Source organism: Ornithorhynchus anatinus, chromosome 16 (assembly GCF_004115215.2).
Source record: "Ornithorhynchus anatinus isolate Pmale09 chromosome 16, mOrnAna1.pri.v4, whole genome shotgun sequence".
In the NCBI taxonomy this organism is placed as follows: domain Eukaryota; kingdom Metazoa; phylum Chordata; class Mammalia; order Monotremata; family Ornithorhynchidae; genus Ornithorhynchus; species Ornithorhynchus anatinus.
The window spans coordinates 44043930-44069957 of NC_041743.1; the positions used below are offsets into that span (position 1 = coordinate 44043930).

Sequence of the window (26028 nt, forward strand, 5' to 3'; positions counted from 1 at the left end):
GAGCACTGGACTAAGCGCTTGGAATGGACAGATCGGTAACAGATAGAGACAGTCCCTGCCCTTTGACGGGCTTACGGTCTGATCGGGGGGGACGGACAGACGAGAACGATGGCGATAAATAGAGTCGAGGGGAAGAACATCTCATTAAAACAATAGCAAATAAATAGAATCGGGGTGACGTACATCTCACTAGCAAAATAAATAGGGCGATGAAGATATAGACAGTCGAGGGGACGAGTACAGTGCTGAGGGGACGGGACGGGAGAGGAGCAGAGGGAGAGGGGGGAGAAGAGGGTTTAGCTGCGGAGAGGTGAAGGGGGGGTAGAGGGAGCAGAGGGAAAAGGGGAGCTCAGTCCGGGAAGGCCTCTTGGCGGAGGTGAGCTTTAAGTAGGGTTTTGAAGAGGGGAAGAGAATTAATTTGGCGGAGGTGAGGAAGAGCGTCCCGAGAGAAGCCTGGAAGCTTCAGTGGTCGCCGCCGCTGACGTCCTTTGGCACGGGTGCCAGCCAGGGTGGGAGCCACCAGCCCGCAGCGGCCCCTCCCCGCCTTCCCGGCGCGTGCGTCGTTCACTCGCCACCCCCTGCCAGGCTCAGCCACTCCCCGGCACGAGGGCCGGACCACGCTCCACCCCAGACGTGGCCGCGTCCTCCCCCTTCTCCCCGTCGGCCTGCCGGGGGACGCGAGGGAAGTGGAGGAGAAACCGCTAGAGATGAGTTTTTTGATTAATGTTTATTATCTCAAAGTAATAAATAGACTTCACGGAGCGGGGGCCGGGGGAGGGGAAAGAGGGGAAGGGGCTGGTTTACAAAAAAAGGGAGAGACCCACCTCCCTCCAAGGCTTCCGGCCGCTCAGGGGCCAGGGGAGGCCTAGCCTACGGGGGGGATGCCGAGGGGAGGAGAGCGCGTGAGCGCGTGTGCACGTGCGGATCCGTCAGTCCGGCGGACTCTGGCACTCCCGGCAGTCCCGCATGTCGTCGCAATAATCCTCGATCTGGATGGTGACGGTGTGGAAGTTGAACTGGCCCTGCAGCTTGGCGTTGGCTTCCTTCAGCACGGCTTGCGGGTCCGTGTTCCGGGCTGCGGGGGGGGGCACGGGGCGGTCAGGGACTCCCCGCGGCAGCCCCCCCCGCGCCTCGCCCCCGGGGTCCCCGGGCTCACCGATGGCGATGTGGACCGACAGCACGGGCTGGGACACGGTCAAGGCCCAGATGTGGAGGCTGTGCAGGGCGGCCACGCCCTGGACCGACAGCAGCAGGTCCCGCACGTTGTTGAAGTCCACCCCCTTGGGGGTTGCTGGGAAAGCACAGAGCCGCCGCCTTCAGCCCTGCCCGACGGAGGGGGGGGCTCGGGGGCCGGGACCCCGCCCCGGGGGGCCATCTGGTCGCCCTGCCTCCTCGTGGGGTCGGCTAGAGTTGGGCCAGAGGGTCCGCGGGAGACTTCCGGGGAGGCCTGGCTTCCGGTCCCGCTCTGCCTCCTCTCCCCGGGAGACCGTGACCAAGTCCCCAACCTTGGGCCTCAATTTTCCCCATCCGCAGGGTGGGCGGGTAGGCTTCTCGGAGACTGGCACATCCTCCTGGGCTTGGGATTTGAGATGGAAGTTGTTGCTCTCTCCCCCTCCCCCTCCTTCCATTATCGAGTCTTGAGAGTCTCTCTCTCTCTCTCTCTGTCTCTCACTCTGTTCTTATGCCAATCTGACCCCGGATGACCGGGAACAGCAGGGTCCCCCGAAGCCCTTCCGCTACCAAGAATCGCCAGCGCCCGTGGGCGGGCCCGGGCCGGCTGGCGATGCCGCTGGGGTCAGATTCACGGCCGAGCCAGTAGAACGGCTTCGCGAGCCAGCTGGGGGGGGGGCCGACTTTCCTCACCCGCGAGCCGAGTCCCGCTCGACTGCACGCTTACCCCCTTCAACCCCGACTCGAAATCATTTCGGCGTCTGCCTCCCCAGCGCGAAATCATTTCAGCGTCCGCGGTCCCGGCTAGGCCGGGAGCTGCCTGAGGGCAGGGATCGTGTCTCCTAACTCGACTGCACTCACCCAGGCGTCCAGAACAGTGCTCTGCACCAATCGCTCAGTACATACCGGCGGACTCCCGAGCCTCATCTGCGGGAGCACCTCTCCCCGGCCCCGCCGGCGGCCACGGGGCGGGAAACGGAGCGGGGTCGGGCCGGGGCCTACCTTCCATCAGCACGAGGAGAACGTCCCGGAGGATGGTCAGCGTCGTCCCCAGCACCAGGATCGAGAACAAGAAGGTGCAGACGGGGTCCATGAACTTAAACTCGGGCTGGAAGGTTAGAGCGGAGACAGCGGGGCTTACTGGATAAAGCCCGGGGCCCGGGAGTCAGAAGGACCTGGGTTCTAATCCTGCCTCCTCCACTTGCTTGCCGTGTGCCCTTAGGCAAGTCGCTTCTCTTCTCTAGGCCTCAGTTATCTCATCGGGAAAATGGGGATTAAGACAGGGAGCCCCGTGTGGGACAGGGACCGTTTCCAACCTGATTAATCATCCTAATAATGATGATGGTATTTGTTAAGCGCTTACTCCGTGCCAAGCACTGTTCTAAGCGCTGGGGTAGACACAAGGTGATCAGGTTGCCCCTCTGTGGGGTTCACAGCCTTAATTCCCATTTTCCAGTTGAGATCACTGAGGCACAGGGAAGTTAAGTAACCCGCCCAAAGTCAGCCAGCTGACAAGTGGTGGAGCCGGGATTAGAACCCAGGTCCCTCTGACCCCAAGGCCCGTTCTCCAGCCACTAGGCCCCGCTGCTTCCCCCCTGAGGGGAGGGGCCCGGCTCACCTTGAAGAAGATGACGAAGGCGGCCACCATGACACCGATGCTCTGCAGGAGGTCTCCCACTACGTGGATGAAGGCTGCCCGGACGTTGGGGTTCTGCTGGCTGTCTCCGTGGCCCCCGTGGCTGTGCCCGTGTCCAGACTGGTGCAGGGTGAGCCCCATACTGAGCGATAAGCAAATCGACCCGTTGCATTTATTAAGCGCCTATGGCTTGCCGAACACCGTGCCAAGCACTTGGGAGGGGACAAAAGGTTTAGAGAACATGATCCCTGCCCCTATAATAATAATAATCATGTAATTTGTTAAGCTCTTACTATGTGCCAAGCACCGTTCTAAGCGCCGGGGAGGATACAAGGTAATGAGGTTGTCCCACGCGGGGCTCCCAGTCTTCCTCCCCATTTTACAGACGAGGGAACCGAGGCCCAGAGAAGTGACTTGCCCAAAGTCACACAGGTGACAGGTGGCGGAGCCGGGATTAGAACCCACGGCCTTCTGACTCCCAGGCCCAGGCCGAGAAGCAGCGTGGCTCAGCGGAAAGAGCCCGGGCTTGGGAGTCGGAGGTCATGGGTTCGAATCCCGGCTCGGCCACTTGTCAGCTGTGTGACTGTGGGCGAGTCACTTCACTTCTCGGTGCCTCAGTGACCTCACCTATAAAATGGGGATGAACTGGGAGCCTCACGCGGGACAACCTCATTACCCTGTATCTACCCCGGCGCTTAGAAGAGTGCTCTGCACATAGTAAGTGCTTAACAAATACCAACGTTGTTGTTGTCTATCCACTAGGCCATGGATAGTAGAAAGCCTGGACAGTCCTTGCTCGCAAGGAACTTCCACTCTAATGGGGGAAAGAGAACTAGAGAAATCACAATAAAGAAAAAAAAATCACTGAGACTTAACGGGGAAGGCCTTGAGACTCCTCAGGGAAGACGTGTTCAAGTATGGGGGCCAGAGACCAAGAATCCCCCCTTGCTCCCTCCAACTCCTCCTCTACTTATTAGATATAGTAGCTCGTTTTGGGGCAGGGAACACATCTACCGACTCTCTTGTATCGTACCCTTTCGCTGACTGAATGGTCTGCATGCCCAGAGGTCACCGAACCTAGGGTGGGGAGGGGAGGAGAGACTGAGTCAAAGTAGCCCCCACAGGAGGGTGGACGTCAGGGGACTCTGCTAGAAAGCAGACTCGAACGCATTCGGTACAGTGCTCGGCACAATAGTGAGTGCTCAATAAATACCACTGATTGGTCAAGCGTTAGATCTGCTGTGAGAAGCAGCGTGGCTCAGCGGAAAGAGCCTGGGCTTGGGGGTCGGAGGTCAAGGGTTCGAATCCCGGCTCTGCCACTTGTCAGCTGACTGTGGGCGAGTCACTTCACTTCTCGGGGCCTCAGTTGCTTCATCTGTAAAATGGGGATTAACTGGGAGCCTCACGTGGGACGACCTGATGACCCTGTGTCTCCCCCAGCGCTTAGAACGGTGCTCTGTACCTAGTAAGCGCTTAACAAATACCGACACTATTATCTGCTCCAGGAGAAAGAGAGAGAGAATGAGAATATGTAACTGGGACAAGCACGGGAGAGGGGGAAGATGTTTAACTGCCCTCCCTGCCACAAAAAAATAAAAGAATTGGCTCATTTTAAAAACTCACTGCTCAAGATGGTGGACTCTGGCTCCGCCTACCCCGGTTTTAGGCCTTCCTTTCATTCATTCAGTCTTATTTGAGGGCTTACTGGGTGCGTAGCATTGTACTAAGCGCTTGGGAGAGTACAGTACAACAATAAACAGACACATTCCCTCCCTCTGCAGCCCCAGAGGCCCCCCACCAATGAGAGGAACCGGCTCTGGCCGGAGGCTGGTCACGGCCCCCGCCTCCTTCAGCTCTTTTCCCCGGGTCAGCCCCCTCCCCAGGGTGGGGCTCCCTGGCCCGGGACAGCTGAGCCCGCGTACTCACATGAAATTCACGGCCACCGCGCAGGCAGAGGTGATCAGCATGGTTTCGCTTTTGATCTCGTACTTCCCAGAGATGAGCCGCTGCACCGCCAGGTAGACCAGCACTCCGGTCACCACCCAGATGGACAGTACGGACACCAGGGCTCCCAGGATCTCTGAGGACCAACCAGCCCCCACAGCCATCAGGAAAACAGGGCCTGGGAATGTCGTCCTCGTCACCCCCCACAATGACATCAATCGGGGCGGGGGGTCCTGTGAGCCGAGCGTTTGGGGGCCCTGCTTCAGAGGACGTGACCGGGTCTAGGTTTCACCTCGGCTAGAGACGTCGCGTCCGCCTCGGAGGGCCCCGGATCAGAGGGGCCGTGCTCGGGTCAGACGTTAACAAAGGGCACACCGTGCCCCGACTTCCCCAGACCCCTCTGAGGTTCTACGGGATGGCGAGGAAGTGGGGTGAGGGCCAAGTCCCCGACCGTCGCCCCGCCAGGCTAAGTCATGGTCCCGTTCGAGAACGGCCAGGAGACCACCCCCCTCACCGGCTCGCTGCCAGCCGAAGTTCATGGTTTTGGTGGCCGGGCGGGAGGCCATCCAGAGGGAGAAGAGGCTGATGAGCATGCTGGCAAAGTCCGTCAGCAAGTGGGCGGCGTCCGTCATGATGGCCAGGCTGTGGGCCAGGTAGCCCCCTGATAAGAAAGAAGAGAATGATAGAGAAGCAGCATGGCTTAGTGGATAAAGCGCGGGCCCGGGAGTCAGAGGTCACTTCCCTTCTCTGGGCCTCAGTTATCTCATCTATGAAATGGGGATTACGATCGCGAGCCCAAGGCGGGCCAGCCTGATTAGCGTGTGTCTACCCTAGTGTTTAATACGGTCCCTGGCACGTAGTAAGCACTTGAGTGATTGAAGCGCTTAATACCATTAATAAAAATAAGACCACAGCACTTAGGTGTGCACTCTGTACCAAGCGCTGGGGCCGATTCAAGATAATCGAGTCAGACACGGTCTCTGTCCCGCATGGGGTTAACAGTCTAAGTAGGAGGGAGAACGGGAGAACTGGGGCACAGAGAGGTGAGGTGACTTGCCCAAGGTCACACAGCAAACAGTGAGCAAAGCCGGGATTAGAACTCAGCTCCTCTGACTCCCAGGCCCTCACTCTATCCAGTAGGTCATACTGCTTCAACGAGCCTCCCCCCGAGCCTCACGAGCAAAGGAGGAAAGTTGGATGGGACCCCTCTCCCCCAACCCTGGAATTTTGCTCCTGCCTCTAGGCAAGGCTACATCAGAAATGGACCCAGGTTTCCTGGAAGTCTTGATGGGAAGCCAAGGAAACACCTTCCCCCCTACCCTTCAAGGTTCAGGAAGCTTTTCCCTTCTACCCCGCATCCCTCTTGCTGTAGTTTCAGCCCACGGCCTCCATTTCCAAGGAGGCAGCGTGCCCCGGTGGGTCTGGGAGTCGGGAGACTTGGGTTCTAGTCCCACGTCTGGTCACGTCTGACTTTGGGCAAGCCACTTAGCCTCTCTGGGCCTCTCTTTTCCCCCCTATTTGGGGGACGAGATCCTCGTTCACCGTCCCTTTTAAGTTGGGAGCCCCATGTGGGACAGGGAGTGGGTCCGACCGGTTCATCTTTTCCTAGTCCAGTGGTGGGCACACAGCGCTGACTAGATCGCACGACCCCCCCGAGTGGAACGAGCCAGCCGTTCCCAATCTGCGGGCACAAACCCTTCGAACCATCTGAGCTTCGGGACTTTGCCCCCTCGGGCCCGGTCGAGTCTCCGAACCCGTGGGCCCCTCTGAGCTATCTCAGGGGACTCCCGGACACGTGCCTATAGGGAAGCTACACTTTTCCGGGGGGTGGAGGAGCAGCCCCTCAAGGCTTCCCCCTTACTGCGATGTCACAGAGATTACCAGCCATCCTGGAAGCCGCCCCCCCAATGCGGGGGGGAGGGGGGGGTCTGCCGTGCCGACCGGTGGCGGTCAACGTGACGACGACAAGGGCTCGGAACGGGGAGCCGGCACCCCTTACCAACGGTCTCCCCGATCATGAAGACCAGGCAGATGGCCGACGCCAGGTACAGCTTGCGTCGCGCCCGATCCTTCTCTTCGTTTCTGTGGCGGTCCGTGCTCCACCCATCGTGGCAGTGCGGGTTGCTCGGGGCGGCCAGTTCGAAAGCGTCCGTGTCCCGTGGGGGGCTTGGCTTGGTGCCATTCTTCCACGGGGCTCCGGAGTAGGACCTGGGAACAGGCAGAGGGAGGAAGGGCAGATACCCTGCATTCATAATAATAATAATAACTGCGGTACTCGCGAAGCACTTACTACGTGCCGAGCACTGCTCTAAGCGCTGGGGTAGACACAGGGTAGGACCCGGTCCTCGTCCCACCTGGGGCTCACAGTCCTCATCCCCATTTTACGGATGAGGGAACTGAGGCACAGAGAAGTGAAGTGATTCGCTCGAGGTCACCGAGCAGATAAAGGGCCGAGAGCCAGAATTAGAAGCCAGGCCCTTCGGACTCCCAAGCCCGTGCTCTCGCCACTGCGTTAGAGTGGAAATTCCTCGTGAACGGGAGATGCGTTTTCTGCTTCTGTTGCCCTTTCCCCATGCGCTTAGTACAGTGCATTGCACTCAACAAACAGCACGCTTGCTAAGCTCCTCGAGCTAAGCCACAGGTGCCGGTCAAGCCGCGGTTACCACTTACTACAGCCCACAGCGTCTGGTGTAAGGCTTGCACCAGGAAGCAGCATGGCTCAGTGGAAAGAGCACGGGCTAGGGAGTCGGAGGTCATGGGTTCGAATCCCGGCTCGGCCACTTGCCAGCTGTGTGACTGTGGGCAAGCCACTTCACTTCTCTGTGCCTCAGTTCCCTCATCTGTAAAATGGGGGTGAAGACTGTGAGCCTCACGGGGGACGACCTGATGACCCTGTATCTCCCCCAGGGCTTAGAACAGCGCTCTGCACATACCGACATTATTATTATCTGCCCTTCCCCTCATAAGATTGGAAGCTCCTTGAGGGCGGAGCTGTGTCTTCCTCTGGTGGACTCTCCCAAGCGCTTGGTACAGAGTTTGGCACAAGGTAGGTGCTCAGTAAGTACTACTATTGGATTTACTGATTGTATTAAATGGCAGCACCTGGGATCTTGTGGCAGCACAAGAACAGACACAGCCCTGCCCTCCAAAGCATTAAAGCACGAGGAGTGAAGAGGGCCAGACAGGGCAGACCACTTTTCCTACCATCACCAGAGGCAGAAACTCAAACTGGTGGTCCGGGTGGCTCTCGAAGCCTGGTGCCTTTTTCTTCTTTACTGGTATTTGTTAAGTGCTTACTAGGTGCCAGGCACTGTTCTAAGCCCTGGGGCAGGCAACAAGCTAAATCAGGTTGGACACAGACCCCGTCCCACGGGGGGGGGGGGTCACAGTCGTCACCCCCACGTCACAGATGAAGTAACCGAGGCCCAGAGAAGTGAAGAGACTTGCCGGAGGTCGGGCGGCAGAGCCGGGACTGGAAGCCGGGTCCGTGGTCTGCGCACCGGGCCCCGCTGGGGTTCCGGGAGTGGGATCGGGGCCATCCGGTGGGAATGGGGTGGGATGAGATCATTCCAGAGGGTAGCCGAGGTGGTGGGAAGGGAAGGGAGGGGGGGCTGGAAGGAGAAGAAGGAAGGGCCCTCCAAGCCAGGTAGGGAGCTGGGATTCGGGGCTTTTGGCCAGGAATTAAGGGGATCACGGCCAGGGAGAGCCGAGCCAACAAGCCCTCCGGCCACAGCCTGAACAGGAAGGGTTTGGGGGGGTTTTAGGCGGTTCCTGCTCTCCGGGGGAGCCAGGAGCCTGGGGGACACTTCAACAGAAGGGTAAAATGGGGGGCAGGGAGGGGGCTACGCTCACAGCTTTTCATTCATTCATTCAATCGTATTTACTGAGGGCCTCCCGTGTCCCGAGCACTGTACTAAGCGTTTGCAAGAGACACGATCCCTGCGCACAACGGGCTCACAGTCTGGGGGGGGGGGGGGGGGGGGGGGGGGGGGGGGGGACACAGACATCAATATAAGCCACCAGGCATCAATATAGATATAAACAGAATCACAGATCTATACCTAAGAGCTGAGGGGCGGGGAGGGGGTCAGGGTGACGCGGAAGGGAGGGGGAACTGAGGAAAAAAGTGGGGCTTAGTCTGGGAAGGCCTCCTGGAGGAGGTGAGCCTTCAGTCGGAGGGATTTGAGCCGCCCCGCGGAGGTAACATTCATTCAGTCGTATTTATCGAGCGCTCGCTGTGTGCAGGACACTGGACTAAGCGCCGGGAAAGGCTTAATTGGGCGCCAAAGAGAGACAATCCCTGTCCACACCGGGCTCACGATCTAGCAAGGGGGAGACGGGCGTCAATATAAAGAAAGAGAATCAGAGCTATAGGCGCATCGAAACGAGGAAGCGGGCGTCAATCGAAATACATGGAATTGGAAAGATGGACACATCAATCCACAAGGGCCGGGGGGCGAGTGGAGGGCCGGGCAGGAGGAGGCGGCCGAGTCCGGGAAGGCTGCCCGGAGGAGGTGGGGTGCGGGGGAAGGAGGGGAGCCGGGGTGGTCTACCCGTCTGTTGCCCAGCGCTCAGCACAGTGCTCCGCGCGCGGCCCGCTCACCGGCTCTCGTTGTCGACCACCAGCAGGTGCTGCTTCTCCGTGAACTCCATGGAGCGGCGGGAGGCCGGAGACCCCCCCCCCCACCCCCCACCCCCGGACACCCCGCCGCCCCTGTAGACCCCACCACCGGCCCCGCCGCCACGTGCGGGACCCTGCGCGGCGCGCGTCTCCTCCTCCTCCCGCTTTATCCGGCCCCGGTCCGAGCCGCCGAGTCGTGTGCAAAGGGGAGGGGGGAGGGGGTCCGGCCGCAAAGGGAGCCCCCACCCCCCATCCCCACCCCGGGCCGTGTGCAAGGCCCCCGCCCCCCCCCCGCCCCCCCGGCCTCGAGGGCACGGGGTCTGCCCCGGCTCTGCCCTCGCTCTGCCCCGGCTCCTCCCCTCCGCCCCCCACCCCTGCCCCAGGCCGGTCCAGGGTCCCCCGGTCCAACGGGACCGACCCCCTGCCCTCCCCTGGCCCGGGGACCCCGGCGCCCGCCAAGCGGCCGGGCCCCGTCCGAGTGGCCCGCGGCCAGGCCCGCCGCTGTGACCCCGACTTCGCCCCCGGCCCTGCCCACGACCGCGGCTACGATTTTGCCCACAGCTTCGCCCCCGACCGTGGCTACAACCTGGCCACGGCCACAACTTTGCCCGCAGCCCCGCCCACGATCACGGCTACGACCTGGCCTCGTCCGGGCCCGCTGCCATGGCCGCGGCCTGGCCCCCAGCTATGGCCACAACTTTGCCCGCAGCCTCGCCCCCGACCGTGGCTACAACCTGCCCACGCCCGTGCCCACAGCCCTGGCCACAACCTGGCCCACAACCCTGGCCACAACTTTGCCTCCAGCCTCGCCCACGACCGTGGCTACGACCTGCCCACGTCCGTGCCCACGTCCCCGGCCACAACCTGGCCCCCAGCTATGGCCGCAACTTTGCCTCCAGCCTCACCCACGACCGTGGCTACGACCTGCCCACGTCCGTGCCCACGTCCCCGGCCACAACCTGGCCCCCAGCCATGGCCACAACTTTGCCCACAGCCTCGCCCCCGACCGTGGCTACGACCTGCCCACAGCCACGCCCACAGCCTTGCCCACAGCCATGGCACAGCTTTGGCCAACAACCTTGCCCACAGCCATGGCCAAGGCATTGCCTCTAGTCAGGGCAAGGAATGCATCTGTTTATTGTTGTATCGTACTCTCCCAAGCGCTTAGTACAGTGCTCTACACACGGTAAGCGCTCAATAAATATAATCGAATGAATTAGGGCATGGACGACGGGGGGCCCCGGAGCAATACAGCAGCAGACCGACCAACCTGGTGGGCAGCAAGCCCACCTAGGCCGGGCAACGGCAAGGGGCTTATTCAGTTGAAGCAGTGATAGCACTTAGGGAGCACTCATTTAGTGCGACGCACTGTGGAGACTACTTGGAAAAGTCCCCCAAGCCCTTAGTACAGTGCTTTTACCTCAGTAGGTGCTCAGTAAATACTTCTGATGGACCTATAATAATAATAATAATAATGTTGGTATTTGTTAAGCGCTTACTATGTGCAGAGCACTGTTCTAAGCGCTGGGGGAGATACAGCGTCATCAGGTTGTCCCACGTGAGGCTCACGGTTAATCCCCATTTTACAGATGAGGTCACTGAGGCCCAGAGAAGTGAAGTGACTTGCCCACGGTCACACAGCTGACAGGTGGCAGAGCTGGGTTTCGAACCCATGACCTCTGACTCCCAAGCCCGGGCTCTTTCCGCTGAGCCACGCGGCTCATTTTGACCAAAATATTCCTTTAGCCCATGAGCCCCTAAGATCCTTCAGTTGCGGCTCAGGCCCCAGACCACTGGGAGAGTAACATCTGCACTCATTCTAGGTGGACGGGCTGGCGGGCTTCCCGACACAGGGTGTGTGTATATGTGTGTGTCGTTTGTGTGTTGTGTGTGCGCATACGCTTGCGCACAAAAGGGCACGCCTGTGAGTGTTCGACTTCAGAGAAAAGGGGTTATAAAAATAGAAAAATGAATGTAAAGATAATGAGAGGGTGAGCTATTTTCAGAGACCAGCCCTCTGAGGATCTGAATCCCAGCAGCGCTTACCCTTTGGGGGGGCCTTGGAAGAGGCTGTTAATTGTATCTGGGGCCCCCCTTCCTCCTCCTCCTCCTCCTTTTCCTTCTCGGCCTCCTCCTTCCCCTGTTCCGGATCTACTCCTGGAGTTTGCACCCTGCCCTCTCCGGCCAAGGGGCGCCGATCACCAGATTGCTGATCCTTCCTCCCGACAAGGTGTCTGGACTGTTTTACTTTCCAGGGAGCCGTGGCTGGGCAATGTGGGCGACAAAGCCGGGTGCCTGGCCCGCCGGGCCCCTCGGAGCCCCGGGTGGGGTGGCGGGCAGACCCGGCGGAAGCGGGCAGGGGTGGGCAGACGGGACCGAGGCCGGAGGGTTCATCTTGTTCTCTTGGGACCCTGGGTCAGAAAAAGGGCGGGATTGGCCTCTCCCTTCCTTTCCCATTCTTGATCCTATTCACTCCGGACCCCGAGACCCCTCCAGCCAGATCTCCCTCCATTCCCCAGGCCCCGTCTTTGGAAGCGGTCCCTTTCTCAGCCCCCTCCCGACCCAGGTGAACCCCAACTAGTAGCTTTCCTGTCTGTGGGAGCGGTCGCTCTCTCTCCGTCTCTGTCTCGGCCCCCTCCCCGCTCAGGTGAACATTAACTATTAGCTCTCCAGATCGGGCAGTACATTCCGAGCGCTTAGTACAGTGCCCTGCACATAGTAAGCGCTCAAATAAATACTATTGAATGAATGAATAATTCTGGACCCTCCCCGCCTCCCCCACCACGGCCCTCGCCACCCCACCGCCGACTGCCAGGCCAGCCCGACTGCACTGTGAGTTTATTTAGTAAACGACTTATGACAAACTCAATAAATAACCCCGTGAGGCAGGAATAGTCCACGAAATACAGTACTGCACGTTTTCCTTCTCTAGCTCCCAGCCCCTTCCTCCCGGCACAGCAAGGGGACAGAATATGAGCCAACTCCCCCCCACCCCCGGCCCCCGCAGTGACCACCATCAGATGGCAAGCTAAGGGTCCTATTACAAAAAGCACCAAATTCCCATCCGTTTACAAATTATGTACAAAAATGACATTTAAAAAAAAAAACCCCAAAACTCTACAAAATATCCCATCTCGCCCCAGTGTAGAAAAGAAAGTGTCGTGTGTGTGTGTGTGTGTGTGTGTCTGTGTGCGTGTGTACACGTGCATCTGTTCAAGCAAATTTCCGATCCCGGTTCGGCAGGCCTCTCGTGGATGCTCCCCGGCCCTCTGCGCTCCGGCTAGAGGGTGGGGGCTGTTCCCCCTCCCTGAAACCTTCCCCCCTCCTCCCTCCTGGGGTCCCCCGCGAAGCCCATAACAGCTCTCCCTCCCCGCCCTCCGCGGCCTCTCGCCCTCTCGGGGCGGCTGGACTGTCTCTCGTGCTGGTGACTTCTCCGGCACAGCGATTAAAGAGGGCCTGAAACGAAGAGCACAGAAGAGTGGGGTGAGGGGTGAGGGGGAGGAGGCCCGAAGCCCCTGAGGAAAACCCTGGGCCTCTCTCCGAACCTCTTCCCCCATCCCCTCTAGACGCTAAACTCGCCGTGGGCAGGGAACGTTTCTGCCGACCACGTTGTGGTCTCCCGGGCGCTTAGTAGAGTGGTCTTTTTTTATGGCATTTGGCAATCGCTTATTTTGTGCCAGGCACTGTACTAAGCCCTGGGGTAGATACGAGCTAATCAGGTTGGACACAATCCATGTCCCACAGGAGGCTCACACTCTTATTTCCCATTTCACAGACGAGGGAACGGAGGCACGGAGAGGTCAAGTGACTTGCCCGCGGTCACACACAGCAGACAAGTGGCAGAGCGCTATCCTAGGCCGTTCCGCCTCACAGTCTGCACGTAATAAACACTCAAATACCACTGAATGATTGATTGATCTCCTCTAGACTGTAAGCTCCTTGTGGGCATGGAACGGGCCCACCAACTCTCTCTCAAGCGGTTAGTACGGTGCTCTGTACCCAGTGAGCGCTCTATAAATATTATTGATCGATTGATTGGTTGGAAAGGTTGAGGTCGATCCCATAGCCACTGAATATCAATCCCCCGGGGCCTCACACCCGGAAGAAGCATAAAGAGTTAATTAACCCCACCTGCTCATCTCTGTCTTCCAGACCCAGGGCCAAAAAACATTCCTACCTTCCCCCTTCCCCTCTGGACACTCCTCCACTTCCGGAATTTCCTCTTCCTCCACGAGCTCCTCCTCGTCCTCATCTGCGGGGAGAGAAAACAAAGGATCGGAAAAAATCGGAAGCTTCTTAAGGGCAGGGATGGCTTCCACTCGCTCTTCTGAATCCTCCCACGAGCTCAGGCCACTGCTCAGCAAATGCTAACGGCTGAACTGGAGCAGCTGGGAGCGGGGCTGATTGGAGGAAGGTGGGGGGCCATCTAAGATCCCGGGATTTGAGGAGGAAATAATAGTAACGGCGGTATTTGTTAAGCGCTTGTCTACTGGTTTGGTTCTGTTGACTGTCTCCCCGCTTCTAGACTGGGAGCCTGTTGTTGGGTAGGCATTGTCTCTATCTGTTGCCAAATTGTACTTTCCAAGCGCTTAGTACAGTGCTCTGCACACAATAAGCGCTCAACGAATACGATTGAATGGATGAATAATAATGGTACTTTTTAAGCACGCACTAGGTGCCAAGCATTGTTCTAAGTGCTGGGGTAGAGTCAAGTTAATCAAGTTGGATTAACCTGACCCACATGAGGCTCCCACTCAGAGAAGTGAAGTGACTTACCCAAGATCACACTGCAGGCAAGCTGGGGAGACAGAATTAGAACCCAGGACCTTCCGACTCCTAGGCCCGGGCTCTAGCCACAAGGCATTCTGTTCGACTTCAACCCACCGGGGACGAAGTCATTCCGATTAGACCGTCAGCCTGTCACTGGGCAGGGATCGTCTCTATCTGTTGCCGAATTGTACATTCCAAGCGCTTAGTACAGTGCTCTGCCCATAGTAAGTGCTCGATAAATATTATTGAATGAATTCCCTGTATACTGTTGTACTGTACTCTCCCAATTGCGTAGTACAACCTACAGTAAACACTCCATAAATACGATTGAATGAATTCCCCATGGGGATGCGTGGTAGAGAGAGGTTAAAGATCTCCTTAATGGTGAATAGCGTATTGTGGGCAGCATTCGGGGTCAGACCAGAGGGTTAATTTTCTCGTTCCTCACTCCTCACCCCCCACTGAGGAGAAAAAAGACATCCGTCTATCAATACAAAGCCAAGGCCTCTGAATCGCTCCTCTGATCTGCGTATGGGGAGCCCAGAGGGGGGATGGATCGCCCTCAACATGGAAGATAAGTGCTGCCCGGAAGTAGGGAGAACCGAGACCATCTGTCTTCCAAGGTCAAGATCCGAGAGGGCAGCGTTCACCCTCTGGCTCCGCTCTGCTCTGAAAGACCCCATACACCTCCCCCCATTCCCTTCTGCGTCGCCCTTGCTCTCGGATTTGCACCCTTTATTCAACCCACGTCCACATCCGCGCTTTTGTCATTTATATCAATGTGTCTCCCCCATCAAGAATGTAAGCTCCTTGTGGGCAGTCGGTCAATCATATTTATTTTTTAAGCTCTTGGGGGAGTACGGTGCCCTGCACACAGTAAGCGCTTAATAAATTAGACTGAATAATAAATACGATCGAATGAATACAATACAGCAGACTCAGTCCCTGCCCACAAGGAGCTTATAGTCTAGAAGGGGAGATAGACAATATAAATAGATAAATTACAGATGTGTACATTTTGCATTTAATCTACGTCTCCAGCCCCGATCTCTCTCCTTCTCCGCGGTCTGGCATTTCCTCCTGCCCTCAAGGCATCTCTACTCGGGTGTCCTCCCGTCACCTCAAGCTTAACGTGTCCAAAATAGAGCTTCTTGTCTTTCCACCCAAACCCTGTCCTCCCCCTCAATTTCCCATCACTGTAGACGGCACCGCCATCCTTTCTGTCTCACAAGCCCGTAACCTTGGCGTTTTCCTCGACTCCTCTCATTCAAACCACACATTCGATCCGTCACTAGATCCCGTCAATTCCACTTTCACAACATCCGCCCCTTCCTCTCCATCCCAACTGCAACCAGGCAACATGGCGTAGTGGCTAGAGCATGGACCTGGGAGTCAGAAGGTCATGGGAATCTAATCCCTGCTCCGCCACTTGTCAGCTGTGTGACTTGGGGCAAGTCACTTAACTCCTCTGTGCCTCAGTGACCTCATCTGTAAGATGGGGATTAAGACCGTAAGCCCCACGTGGGACAACCTGTATCTAACCCACTGCTTAGAACAGTGCTTGGCACATAGTAACCATCATTCTTATTAATACAATCACTTATCCTATCCCGCCTTGATTACTGTATGAGCCTCCTTGCTGACTTCTCAGTCTCCTGTTTCGGTGACTCCCCACGCCCGTCCATACTTCACTCTGCTGCCCGGATAATTTTTCTACAAAAACATTCAGGACATGTCACCCCACTCCTCAAGAAACTCCAGTGGATGCCCATCCACCTCTACATGACACAAAAACTCCTTACCATTGACTTCAGAGCAGTCTCAACACCTTGCCCCCTCCTGATTCTCCTCGCTACTCTCCTACTACAACCCAACCCCCACATTTCGCTCCTCTAATGCCAACCTTCTCACTGAACCTCGATCTCATCTGTCCCGCTGACGCTGACCCCTCGCCCATATCCCGCCTCTGACCGGAACGCCCTCCCCCTCCTCAAATCCGACAATGACTCTCCCTTCTTTTAAAGCCTTATTGAAGGCCCATCTCCTCCAAGAGGCCTTCCCTGACTAAACCCTCCTTTCCCCTTCGCCCGCTCGTTTCTGCGACACCCTGGCTTGCTCCCTTTATTCATCCCCCCTTCCAGCCCCTCAGCACTTATGTACAAATCTGTAATTTTATTTATTTATATTGTCTGTCTCCCCCTTTAAACTGTAAGCTCATTGTGGGCAGGGAATGTGCCCGTTTATGGTTCTATTTACTCTCCCAGATGTTTAGTACAGTGCTCTGCACAAAGTACCCTCAATAAACGTGTTCGAACGAATGAATGCATCCGCCCCGATGCCTAGCAAAGTGTTGGTCACTTATTAAATGTAGAAGAAATGCCGCAATTCTAAAAGGAAGGGAAGTCAACCTTGGGCAATAGGAGGGTTTAGCCACGGGAGCTCCCCCAAGGACCACCTCAGCACCCCCTTTTTTATAGTATGGGTTAAGCACTCACTACATGCCAAGCATCGTTTTCTAAGCACTAGGGTAGAAACAAGTTAATCGAGCCTGACAGAGTCCCTCTCCCGCATAATGTTCACAGTTTCAATAGGAGAGAGAACAGGTATTGAATTCCCATTTTACAGTTGAGGAAACTGAGCCCCAGAGAAGTCAGGTAATCTGCCCAAGGTCACACAGTAAGCAAGCGGCATAGTCCATAGTAAAACCCAGGTCCTGAGAAGCAGCGAGGCTTAGTGGAAAGAGTCGGGAGCCGGGAGTCAGAAGGACCTGGGTTCCACTCCTGGCTCCTTCGCTTGTCTGCTGTGTGACCTTGGGCAAGTCGCTTCACATCTCTGGGCCTCACTTCCCTCATCTGTAAAATGGGAATTAAGAGTGCGAGCCCTGTGTGGGACATGGATCTGCGTCCAACCTGATTAGCGGTTATCTACTTCAGCGCTTAGTTCGATGTCTTACGTGTAGTAAGCTCTTAACAAATACCACCAAAAAAAACCCCGAAAAAACATGACCTGTGTTCAACTTAATTAGCTCGCATCTAGCTCAGCGTTTAGTACAGCGCCTGGCACATAGTGCTTAACAAATACTTTTTTGAAAAAAAAAAACCCCATACCGACTCCAAAGTCAATGGCCCTCAGGGTGTCGGCCACAGGCTCCAGGTCCAAGGAGAAGTAATCCATGTTCTCAAAGCCCTGTTCCGTCTTGCCCAGTTGGCAACCTTTGGAGGCCTCGACGATCCTGAGGGAGCGAGAAAGGGAAACTTGCCTGCGGCTCCAGCTTCCCGTGGTCCGAAGGGCGCCCGGCCTCAGGGGGAGGACCTGCTCCGGAGTTGCTCCTTAGCCTGTGTCAGAAAATGCTCCCCACTCCGTCCCCTCTCCCACCCAGCTCCTCACCCGTGTTCCCTTCCCTCACCCTCGGGGCCCTCTCTGGAAATTCCAAGGTTCCCGTCTCCCGTTCGGGGCCTTCTCAGCTCCGTTAGGAGGAATGGCGCTAGAGATGGGTCGGGAAGGCTAAGGCCGCGGGGGGGCAGGGAGCAGGGAGACTTATTCAATCAAGCACTTGGGTGGGGAGGCTAGCTGGGCTTCATTAAGGGTCCCATCGAGATTGGCTGGACTTCAGGGGGTCCCATAGTGATCGACCGGGTTTTGGTGGGGGTCCTGTAGAGACTGGCTGGACTTAGCGGGGGACCTGAGGGAAGTGGCTGGGCTTTAGAGGCGTCCCATAAGTGACTGGTTGGCTTTAACGGCGGGGAAGGAGGAGGGGAGGGTCCCGTAAGGATTGGATCGGGGAGGGGAGACTCACGTCTTGATGAGTTGCTTGGCGTTCTGTGGGGAGAGAGCATAATCAATCAGTGGTATTTGTTGAGCACTTCTTATGTTCAGAGCACTGTACTAAGTGCTTGGGAGAACACGATACAGTACAGAGGTTAGAGCTCAGAGTCTGGGCACCCTGGAGCCAATTTCCCGGGCTGACTCTGTATGAAAGCCTCCTTATCAGGGTGCAGACTAGCTACTTTTTTTAATGGTATCTATTGCGCTTACTATGTGCCAGGCCGTGCTCTAAGGGCTCGGGTAGACATAAGGTAATCAGGTTGGACACAGTCTCCGTCCCACACGGGACTCACGGTCTTAATCCCCATTTTACAGATGAGGGAACCGAGGCCCAGAGACGTGAAGTGACTTGCCCCGGGTCACCCAGCAGACAAGTGGCTTAGTGGGTAGAGCACGGGCCTGGGAGTCAGCGGGACCTGGGTTCTAATCCCGGTCCCGCCACAGATCTGCTGTGCGACCTTCTCTGAGCCTCGGTTACCTCGTCTGTAAACTGGGGATTAAAAGCGTGAGCCCACGTGGGACAGGGACTGTGACCCACCTGATGAACTTGTATCTACCTCGGTGCTTAGAACGGTGCTTGGCACAGAGTAAGCACTTAACAAGCACCACTACTGTTAGTATTATTACGAAGTGGGGGAGCCCGAATTAGAACCCAGGTCCTTCTGACTCCCAGGCCCGTGCTCTAGCCAAAAGGCCACGCTGCTTCTCGGTCACCCGGGGTCCAACGAAAAGCCCCAACTCTGGAGAAATCTGGGAGTTGGCTTCCCCTCCTCCCCCTCCCCCCAACTCCCGGCACGACGTGGTTCAACCCCGACGCTTTTGGATTTTGCCTTCCTAGGGCCCTGCTCCCATCCTACCGTCCCTTTCCCCACCCCCCGACACTCCGTGGGCCTGGGTTCGAGTTCCACCCCGCTCACCAGGAGGAAGGCGGCCCCTCCCGGCTCATCCATGGACTGGATGGCGGTCTCCACCAGCTTGGTGGACTTTTCCAGCTGCTCGCGGTACTGCTGGATCAGGGCCTCGATGAAGCCGATCTTCTCCTCCTGCTCCCGGGTGACCCTCTGCAGCAGCTCGCTCTTCTTCTCGTCCAGGATGGCATAGAGGATGTCAAACTTCTGACTCAGAGACTCCTTCACCTGGTGGCTATTCTCCTGTCGTGACGACAGTCGGGGAGGACGGGGGGCGGGGAGGGGGGGGACGCTCAGATCCCCAGGCGGGGCAGGGCGACCCCAGCCCTCACCCCCACCACTGGGGATCCGTGGCAGGGATATTCTGGGCCGGTCAGGGCTGGCGGGAGGAGGGATCCACGAGGAACGCTGTGGGCGAGGGGAGGAAAACGCCACGGGCTCGGACAGGCCCCGGCGGCTACTGGTTGGGCCCCGGAGAAGCGTCCAGCCTGGTTTTGCCCTCCGCTGGCCACTGGGCGTTTCAGTCAGTCAGTCATCGTATTTACTGAGCGCTCATTCTGTGCAGAGCATCAATCAATAGCATTTATTGAGCGCTCACTCTGTGCAGAGCGCTGTACTAAGTGCTTGGGAGACTACAATATGATAATAAACAGACACATTCCCTGCCCACAACGAGCTACAGTCTGGCTGTGTCACAGAGATGCGTCCGGCCTGGTTTTGCTCTCCGCTGGGTATTTCATTTATTCATTCAATAGTATTTATTGAGCGCTTACTATGTGCAGAGCACTGTACTAAGCGCTTGGAATGGACAAATCGGTAACAGAGACGGTCCCTGCCCTTTGACGGGCTTACAGTCTAATCGGGGGAGACAGACAAAAACAATAGCAATAAATAGAATCAATAGAATTTCAGTCAGTCAGTCGGTCGTACTTACCGAATGCTTACTGAATGCAGAACACTGTACTAAGCGCTCAGGAGAGGACAATAGAACACTATAGCAGACACAATCCCTGCCCACGATGAGCTTACGGTTTAGAGGGGGAGACAGACATTAATAGAAAGAAATAAAATTACGGCTATGACATAAGTGCCGTGGGGCCGGGATGGACGAGGAATGTGTCCGTTTATTGTAATATCGTCCTCTCCCTAGCGCTTGGTACAGTGCTCTGCACACAGTAAGCGCTCAGTAAATACGGTTGGCTGACTGGCTGAATAAAGGGAGCAAGTTGGGATGACGTAAAAGGGAGTGGGAGAAAAGGAAAAGAGGGCTTGACCTGGGTCCACTCCAGCACTTAGAACGGTGCCTGGCACCTAATAAGCACTTAATAAATACCACAGTTATTATTATTCTTGTTATTCCCCACTCCTCACCTGGGTGACTTTACAGGAGTCCTCCAGCTGCGTAATGATGGTCTGTACCCGGTCATTCCCTGCCACCAGCATGGAGATGCAGTTGCCCAGTTCTGTCTGGAGAGGGAAGGAATAATAATGATAATAACTGTTTGTATTGTGGTTATCTGTTAAGCGCTTACTCTGTGCCGGGCACTGTACTAAGCACCGGGGTGGGAAACAGCATGGTGTGGTGAATAGAGCACGGGCTTGGGAGTGGGTTCTAATCCCAGCTCTGCCACGTCTCTGCCGTGTGACCTTGGGCAGGTCACTTCACTCTCTGGGCCTCAGTTCCCTCATCTGTAAAGTGGGGATCGAGGCCGTGAGCCCCCTGTGGGACAGGGACCGTGTCCAACCTGATTAAGTTGCTGTTTGGTATTGCCGTATTGTAGTGAACTTTTCAAGCGCTCAGTGCAGTGCTCTGCACACAGTAAGCGCTCAATAAATACAATTAAATGGATGAATGAACTGGGATCCACCCCAGCGCTTAGGACAGTGGCTGGCACATAGTAAGCGCTTAACAAATATCACAATGATCATTATAATTATTATTAGGGCCTGGACTACCCCTCAAGGGCCTCAGCAGAGACAGTTGAACCCCTCCCTGGGCCTCAGCCCCTGGGTGGTGATAACCCGAGCCCCCTCTCCCTGAGGATCCAGACCCTCCGTGACCCACCCACCCCCTGTAGCTCTCAAGTGGCACTAGATTTAGCCGGTGACCTCACGCCTCCGTCTTGGACGGGGGGCGAGGGGAGCGGGGAAGTCCCTCCCGTCTATTCCTGAAAGGATCAGCGCATCTCCCGAGACCGGCTCCCCGCGCCCTTAATCCCCCTCCCCGCTCCTCCCCAGGGACAGGTGGTCGACCCCATCCGGCCAAGCGGCAGGGGGAGGGGACCCCCTACCTTCTGGCCCTGGAAGACGTTCTGCAGCGGGGCCACCTCGCAGTCCTTGTGGGCTCCGAACACCTTGCACATGGAGCAGGTGGGCGTCTCACAGGTCACGCAGTAGATGTTGATCTTCTCGTCCTCGTGCTCCTTGCACATGGGGTGACTGCCTTTCTGCGGGGGACGGCTGCGGAGCGGACACGGCCCGGTCAGCTCCCGCCCCGTCGTCCCCAGCCCCGGGGAAGGTCCGAGGCCTGGGGGACCCTCTCCGATTGACCGGCCATCCAATCGGCGGTGTTTAGCGAGCGTCTGCTGAGTGCGAAGCAGCGTCTAAAGCGCTCGGGAAAGCCTACGGGTAGTCCCTGCCCTCAAGGAACTTACGGGTGAAGCAGCGCGGTCTAAGTGGAAAGAGCCCGGGCCTGGAGGTCAGAGGAGCTGGATTCTAATGCCTGCTGTATGACTTTGGGCGAGTCACTTCCCCGTCCTGTCTCTGCGCCTCATTTTTTTCAACTGCAAATAAAACGGGGATACCTGTTCTCCCTTCTACTTAGACTCTGAGCCCCAGGCGGAACGGGGACCATGTCCCACCTGGTTAACTTGTACCTACCCCAGCGTTTGGAACACTGTTTGAAACCTTATAAGCGCTCAACGAATATGATTTTAAAGAAAGAGACGGTGGCTATCTGCTTCCAGATCAATCCATCAATCAGTGGTATTGATTGAGCGCTTCATAGGTGCTGAGCACTGAACTAAGCGCTCGGTGGAGTACAATACAGTAGAGAATGACCTCCAGAGGCGGAGAAATTACAGCTCCTCAGGGCTCTGCCTGCCGTTCGGAGTCAGTGTCGGGTCCCCTTTCCTCCCCCAGCATCCGGCACCCGGGGAAAATTCAGGGACAACTGACCCTTACCACCCCTAGGGCCTCCCCTCCCAGCCCTCCTATTTGAGTCCATCCCTCGCCTGACCCGCCCCTCCAATCAGCGCTAATCATCTCATGACAGGCAGTGCTGAGTGCCAATCCGATGGTGCGTGTGAATTCTTCGGGCCTCGGTTTTGGGACGGGCAGCTCTGCCCCGCCGTACCCTCCGTTATTATTATTATCATCATGGTACTTGCTAAGCTCATACTACGTGTCAAGCGCTGTTCTAAGCACCGGGTAGATATAAGGTAATCACGTTGGACCCAGTCCCCGTCCCACATGGGCCTCGCGGTCTTAATCCCCATTTTCCAGGCGAGGTAACCGCGGTCCAGAGGAGTTAAGTGACCTGCCGAAGGTCACACAGCAGACGCGTGGCGGAGCCGGGATTAGAAACCGGGTCCTTCTGATTCCCGGGCCCGGGTTCTACCCACTAAGCCGCGCCGCTTCTCCATCTCGGCTCACCCCGACGAATCCATCCCCTTCCGCGTAGGAAGTGGGGGAGCCTGCCCCTTGACGGAGGATTCGCGCTGCTGTCTGGGCCTGCCGGGAACCTGTTCGACCGAAGCTCGTTGGGGGAAGGATGGACGGACGGACAGGCGGATGGACCGACGGATGGACAGAAGGGGGCGGGGAGCACCTACCTGGAGCATTCCTGCTTGTAGATGTCGATGATGTTCTCCACCAGGAGATTGCGCTGAAGCCCGTAGACCCCGTGCCGGTCCATGACGACCTCGTGGCGACAGGAGGGGCAACGGAAGCGGCCTCCGGAGAGGGAGCCCCCCCGGTTGGGCAGGTAGGGATTCGCCGCCTGCGGACAGCCGGACCCCCCCGGGAACGTGACAACCTCGACCGGACCCTCCCCGGTCCCGCTCCCGACGGCCGCCGCCGTCAGATCACCGGAACTCCTGCGCCTCCCCGTTTCACAGAAAAAACGAGGCTGTGAATTCCTCCCCGCACAGAGAACTCGGGAGTCCCGGTGACTTGGCCCGGCATCCTATTGGCTTCACCATCGCCGCTCCCCTCGCATCACCCTTTCCACTTCTCTGCCAGGGAGCCAGACTTGGACAGGGAGCGGGAGGCGGGCGTGGAGGTGACCACCAGCCCCAGCCAAACCGAGAGGGCCCTAAGGCTTTCTGCCAGGGGTGAGCGGACGGTGGGATCTGGTTTCTCTCCCCTCTCTCTCCCCCCGCCCCGTTATCGTCTGAGGTATTTGACTGTTGGAACTGCTCTTTGGAGAGTCAACAGGCCCGGCAAATGGGGTCGGGGGGTGGGGGAGGGGGCGAGGGAGATTAGCTGGGGAGGGGGGAACCTACGTCATGGAGAAGGAGGGAGACAGCCAACACCTCCTTCCCCAGCTGCACGTCCCCCCCGCACCGACCGCCCTGAGTCTGAGGAGTGGTGGGGGGGATGGGTAATGTGGGGAGGAAGGGACATTTGGTGGAGAAGGACAAGGAGAAAACCAAGGTTAGAGAGCCAAAGCCTGGGCTGGGGTCGCTGGGAAAAAGCATTTGGTCCGAGGGACCCCCGCTGATCCCAGATCCCCCGGGTCTGGGGGTGACGCTGGGCCGGTTGTTGGGGGCCGGGGCCCCGGCGAGGGGTGGGGAAGGGCCCGGCACCCACCTGGAAGATGTCGCTGGCGCATTTGCGGCACAGGTTGTGCTGGCAGGGCAGGATCACCACCGGTTTGGTGAACATCTCCAGACAGATGGGACAGATGAGCTGCTTCTCCAGGTTCTCCATGGGGTTGGCCTCCTGAATGAGACTCGGTTTATAGTCCATCCCGGCGTCCGTCCGTCTATCCGTCCGTCCCAGCGGCTATACTTCACCGACGGGGGTCCCGCGGCTCCCCTCGGCCTCGTCTCCGCGTCTCTGTCTCTGTCCGTCGCCTCCGGCTATTTATGGCGGGGTGGGCTGGACGGGGGCGTCACATGGGCCCGTGGGATACAGGACCGGGCCCCGCGTGCCGATGCCCCAAATCGGGCGGGGGCGGAGTGGGGGGGGGGGAGGGAGGCGGCGTGCAGGGATGGGGAGGGGTCGAGTTTCCTCCGGGCCTGACTTGCAACCGCGGATCACATGCGGCAGTGAGCTGTCGCTGTTTCCTCCGGCCGAGGTCGTAAACAAGAACGGCCTGTTCGGATCCCGTCGGGCCGGGACTTGGGTTCCGGAGTTTCGGCAAGAAACCGGCCACCGCCCCCCAGGGTGAGCGAGCCTAGGGGTGCGCTCCTTCCCACCCCACCACCACCCTTCCTCTCACAGACCCTCCCAGATAGGGGGTGTCCCTGGCAGCCTGACCCCTTTTCTCTCCATCCCGGTACCCACACCCCCAGATTGATGCTACGGACACCCAACCCTGGCAACCGAACTCTTTGGGCTGATAACCTCCGGGGCATCCAGAGAGAGCAAACCTCCAACTCCGAGCCCAGTGGCTTTATAATAACGACGGTATTTGTTAAGCGCTTACTATGTGTCGAGCACTGTTCTAAGCCCTGGGGTAGATGTAACCCAATCAGGTTGGACACAGTCGCTGTCCCACCTAGGGCTTACAATTTTAATCCCCATTTTACAGATAAGTGAGGCGCAGAGAAGGTAGGTGACTTGCCCTATGCCCCACTTTTTTATTCACGGTGTCGGTTAAGCGCTTACTATGTGCCAGGCACTGTTCTAAGCAGTGAGATAGCTACAAGATAATCGGGTTGGACGTAGTCCCTGTCCCACACGGGGCCCACAGTCCTAATCCCCATTTTACAGATGAGGGAACTGAGGCCCAGAGAAGTGAAGTGACTTGCCCGAGGTCACACAGAAGACAAGTGGAAGATACAGGATTAAAACTCAGGTCCTCCTGACTTCCAGACGTATGTTTTGCCCACTAGGCCTCGCTGCTTCTCATCCCGCTGCTTCTCCCCATTTATCCTATTGTTCTATTGGACTCTCCCATGCGCTGAGTACAGTGCTTAGCACACAGTAAGCACTCAAAAAGCAGTCGATTGACTGACCACTGGCTCTTCCTCCTGTTCAAGTGTGCAGGTTGCTTCTGTCCTCCCTGTGCTCTTTTGGAGGAGAGGGGGCCTTGCCCTGTTGGAAGAGGGAAGGGAAGATGGTGGCTGCCCCAGTGTGGGCCTCAGGAGTGAGAGAATTCCAACTCTGGGAGCTGGAGCTCCCAACCCCGGCACCCCAGGAACCCCGTCGGCCCCTCCGGAGTCGGACCTGGGCGGCTGAGGCATTGGTTCTTGCCACGGAAGTGGCCAGAGAAGGAAGTCGGAGCTCATTCCCTTTGGATCTCGCTCCCACCGCCAGCCTGGTCTTCCCAACCCTCGGTTTGCCCGGCAGGCGGAGGCGACGACTCAGGATCCGGGCTCAGCCCCGCCTCCGCTGGCTTCCCAGAACCTGGACGGAGACCTGGGCCTCCCTCGGCCTCAGTTTGCCCCACGGGGAAATGGGGCCTCACGGTCTGGTCTCTGATGACCACCCAGGCTGATTTCTGCTCAGGACACTGCAGGGGTCAGTGGGCAAGTTCCAAGTGTGGGGAGGGACTGAAGAGCCCCACCCTCCTCTGTTACCCAGACCCCCCCCCCCGGCCTGGACCTCAGCCCCAGCCCCCCCCCCAGTGACCCTCCCAGTCCGGAGGGAGAGAACGGGACCCGTGGAGTGACGGGGGGGTAGGGGGCTGGGGAGAGGGGTGATGCGAGCCGTCAGACGAGCGTTTGGAGGGCGACCCCTCCCACCCGGAGGATCCAGGGTCTCTGGAGGTGGCACCCCCTCCACCCGGGGTCACTTCCAAGCCAGCTGCCCGGTTGGCTCTCCGGCCCCTCCCCAAGCTGAGGGGATTACCACTCTCGCCTGTGGAGTCTTAGAGAGGGTAAACAGGGAACGGGAGGGAAAACAAGCTATAATTAAACTGGCGGCCGATATGGGCCGGGCCAAGCTGAGGTGCTGCTCCTCATCCGTGGCCTCCGGGCTCCCGC

At 57.8% G+C, this 26028-nt stretch overlaps 2 protein-coding genes across 2 annotated transcripts; both read right to left on the reverse strand.

The window, feature by feature from the left end:
* Window positions 1–708: 708 nt before the first annotated feature.
* On the reverse strand, window positions 709–9434 carry SLC30A2 (solute carrier family 30 member 2). Its single transcript, XM_001516216.3, has 8 exons — window positions 9354–9434; window positions 6750–6958; window positions 5265–5411; window positions 4733–4886; window positions 2789–2948; window positions 2173–2278; window positions 1157–1291; window positions 709–1075 (listed from the first exon to the last, which is right to left on the reverse strand). The coding sequence occupies exons 1-8, from the start codon at window positions 9401–9403 to the stop codon at window positions 930–932; spliced, it is 1107 nt and encodes a 368-aa protein (XP_001516266.1). The 5' UTR covers window positions 9404–9434; the 3' UTR covers window positions 709–929.
* Window positions 9435–12192: 2758 nt separating this feature from the next.
* TRIM63 (tripartite motif containing 63) lies at window positions 12193–23944 on the reverse strand. The gene is made up of 9 exons (XM_029080225.2): window positions 23687–23944; window positions 22708–22874; window positions 21166–21334; window positions 20246–20341; window positions 18884–19117; window positions 17938–17960; window positions 17249–17373; window positions 13549–13623; window positions 12193–12827 (listed from the first exon to the last, which is right to left on the reverse strand). Exons 1-9 carry the CDS (start codon window positions 23843–23845, stop codon window positions 12817–12819), a joined length of 1059 nt encoding a protein of 352 aa, XP_028936058.1. The 5' UTR covers window positions 23846–23944; the 3' UTR covers window positions 12193–12816.
* Window positions 23945–26028: the final 2084 nt, after the last annotated feature.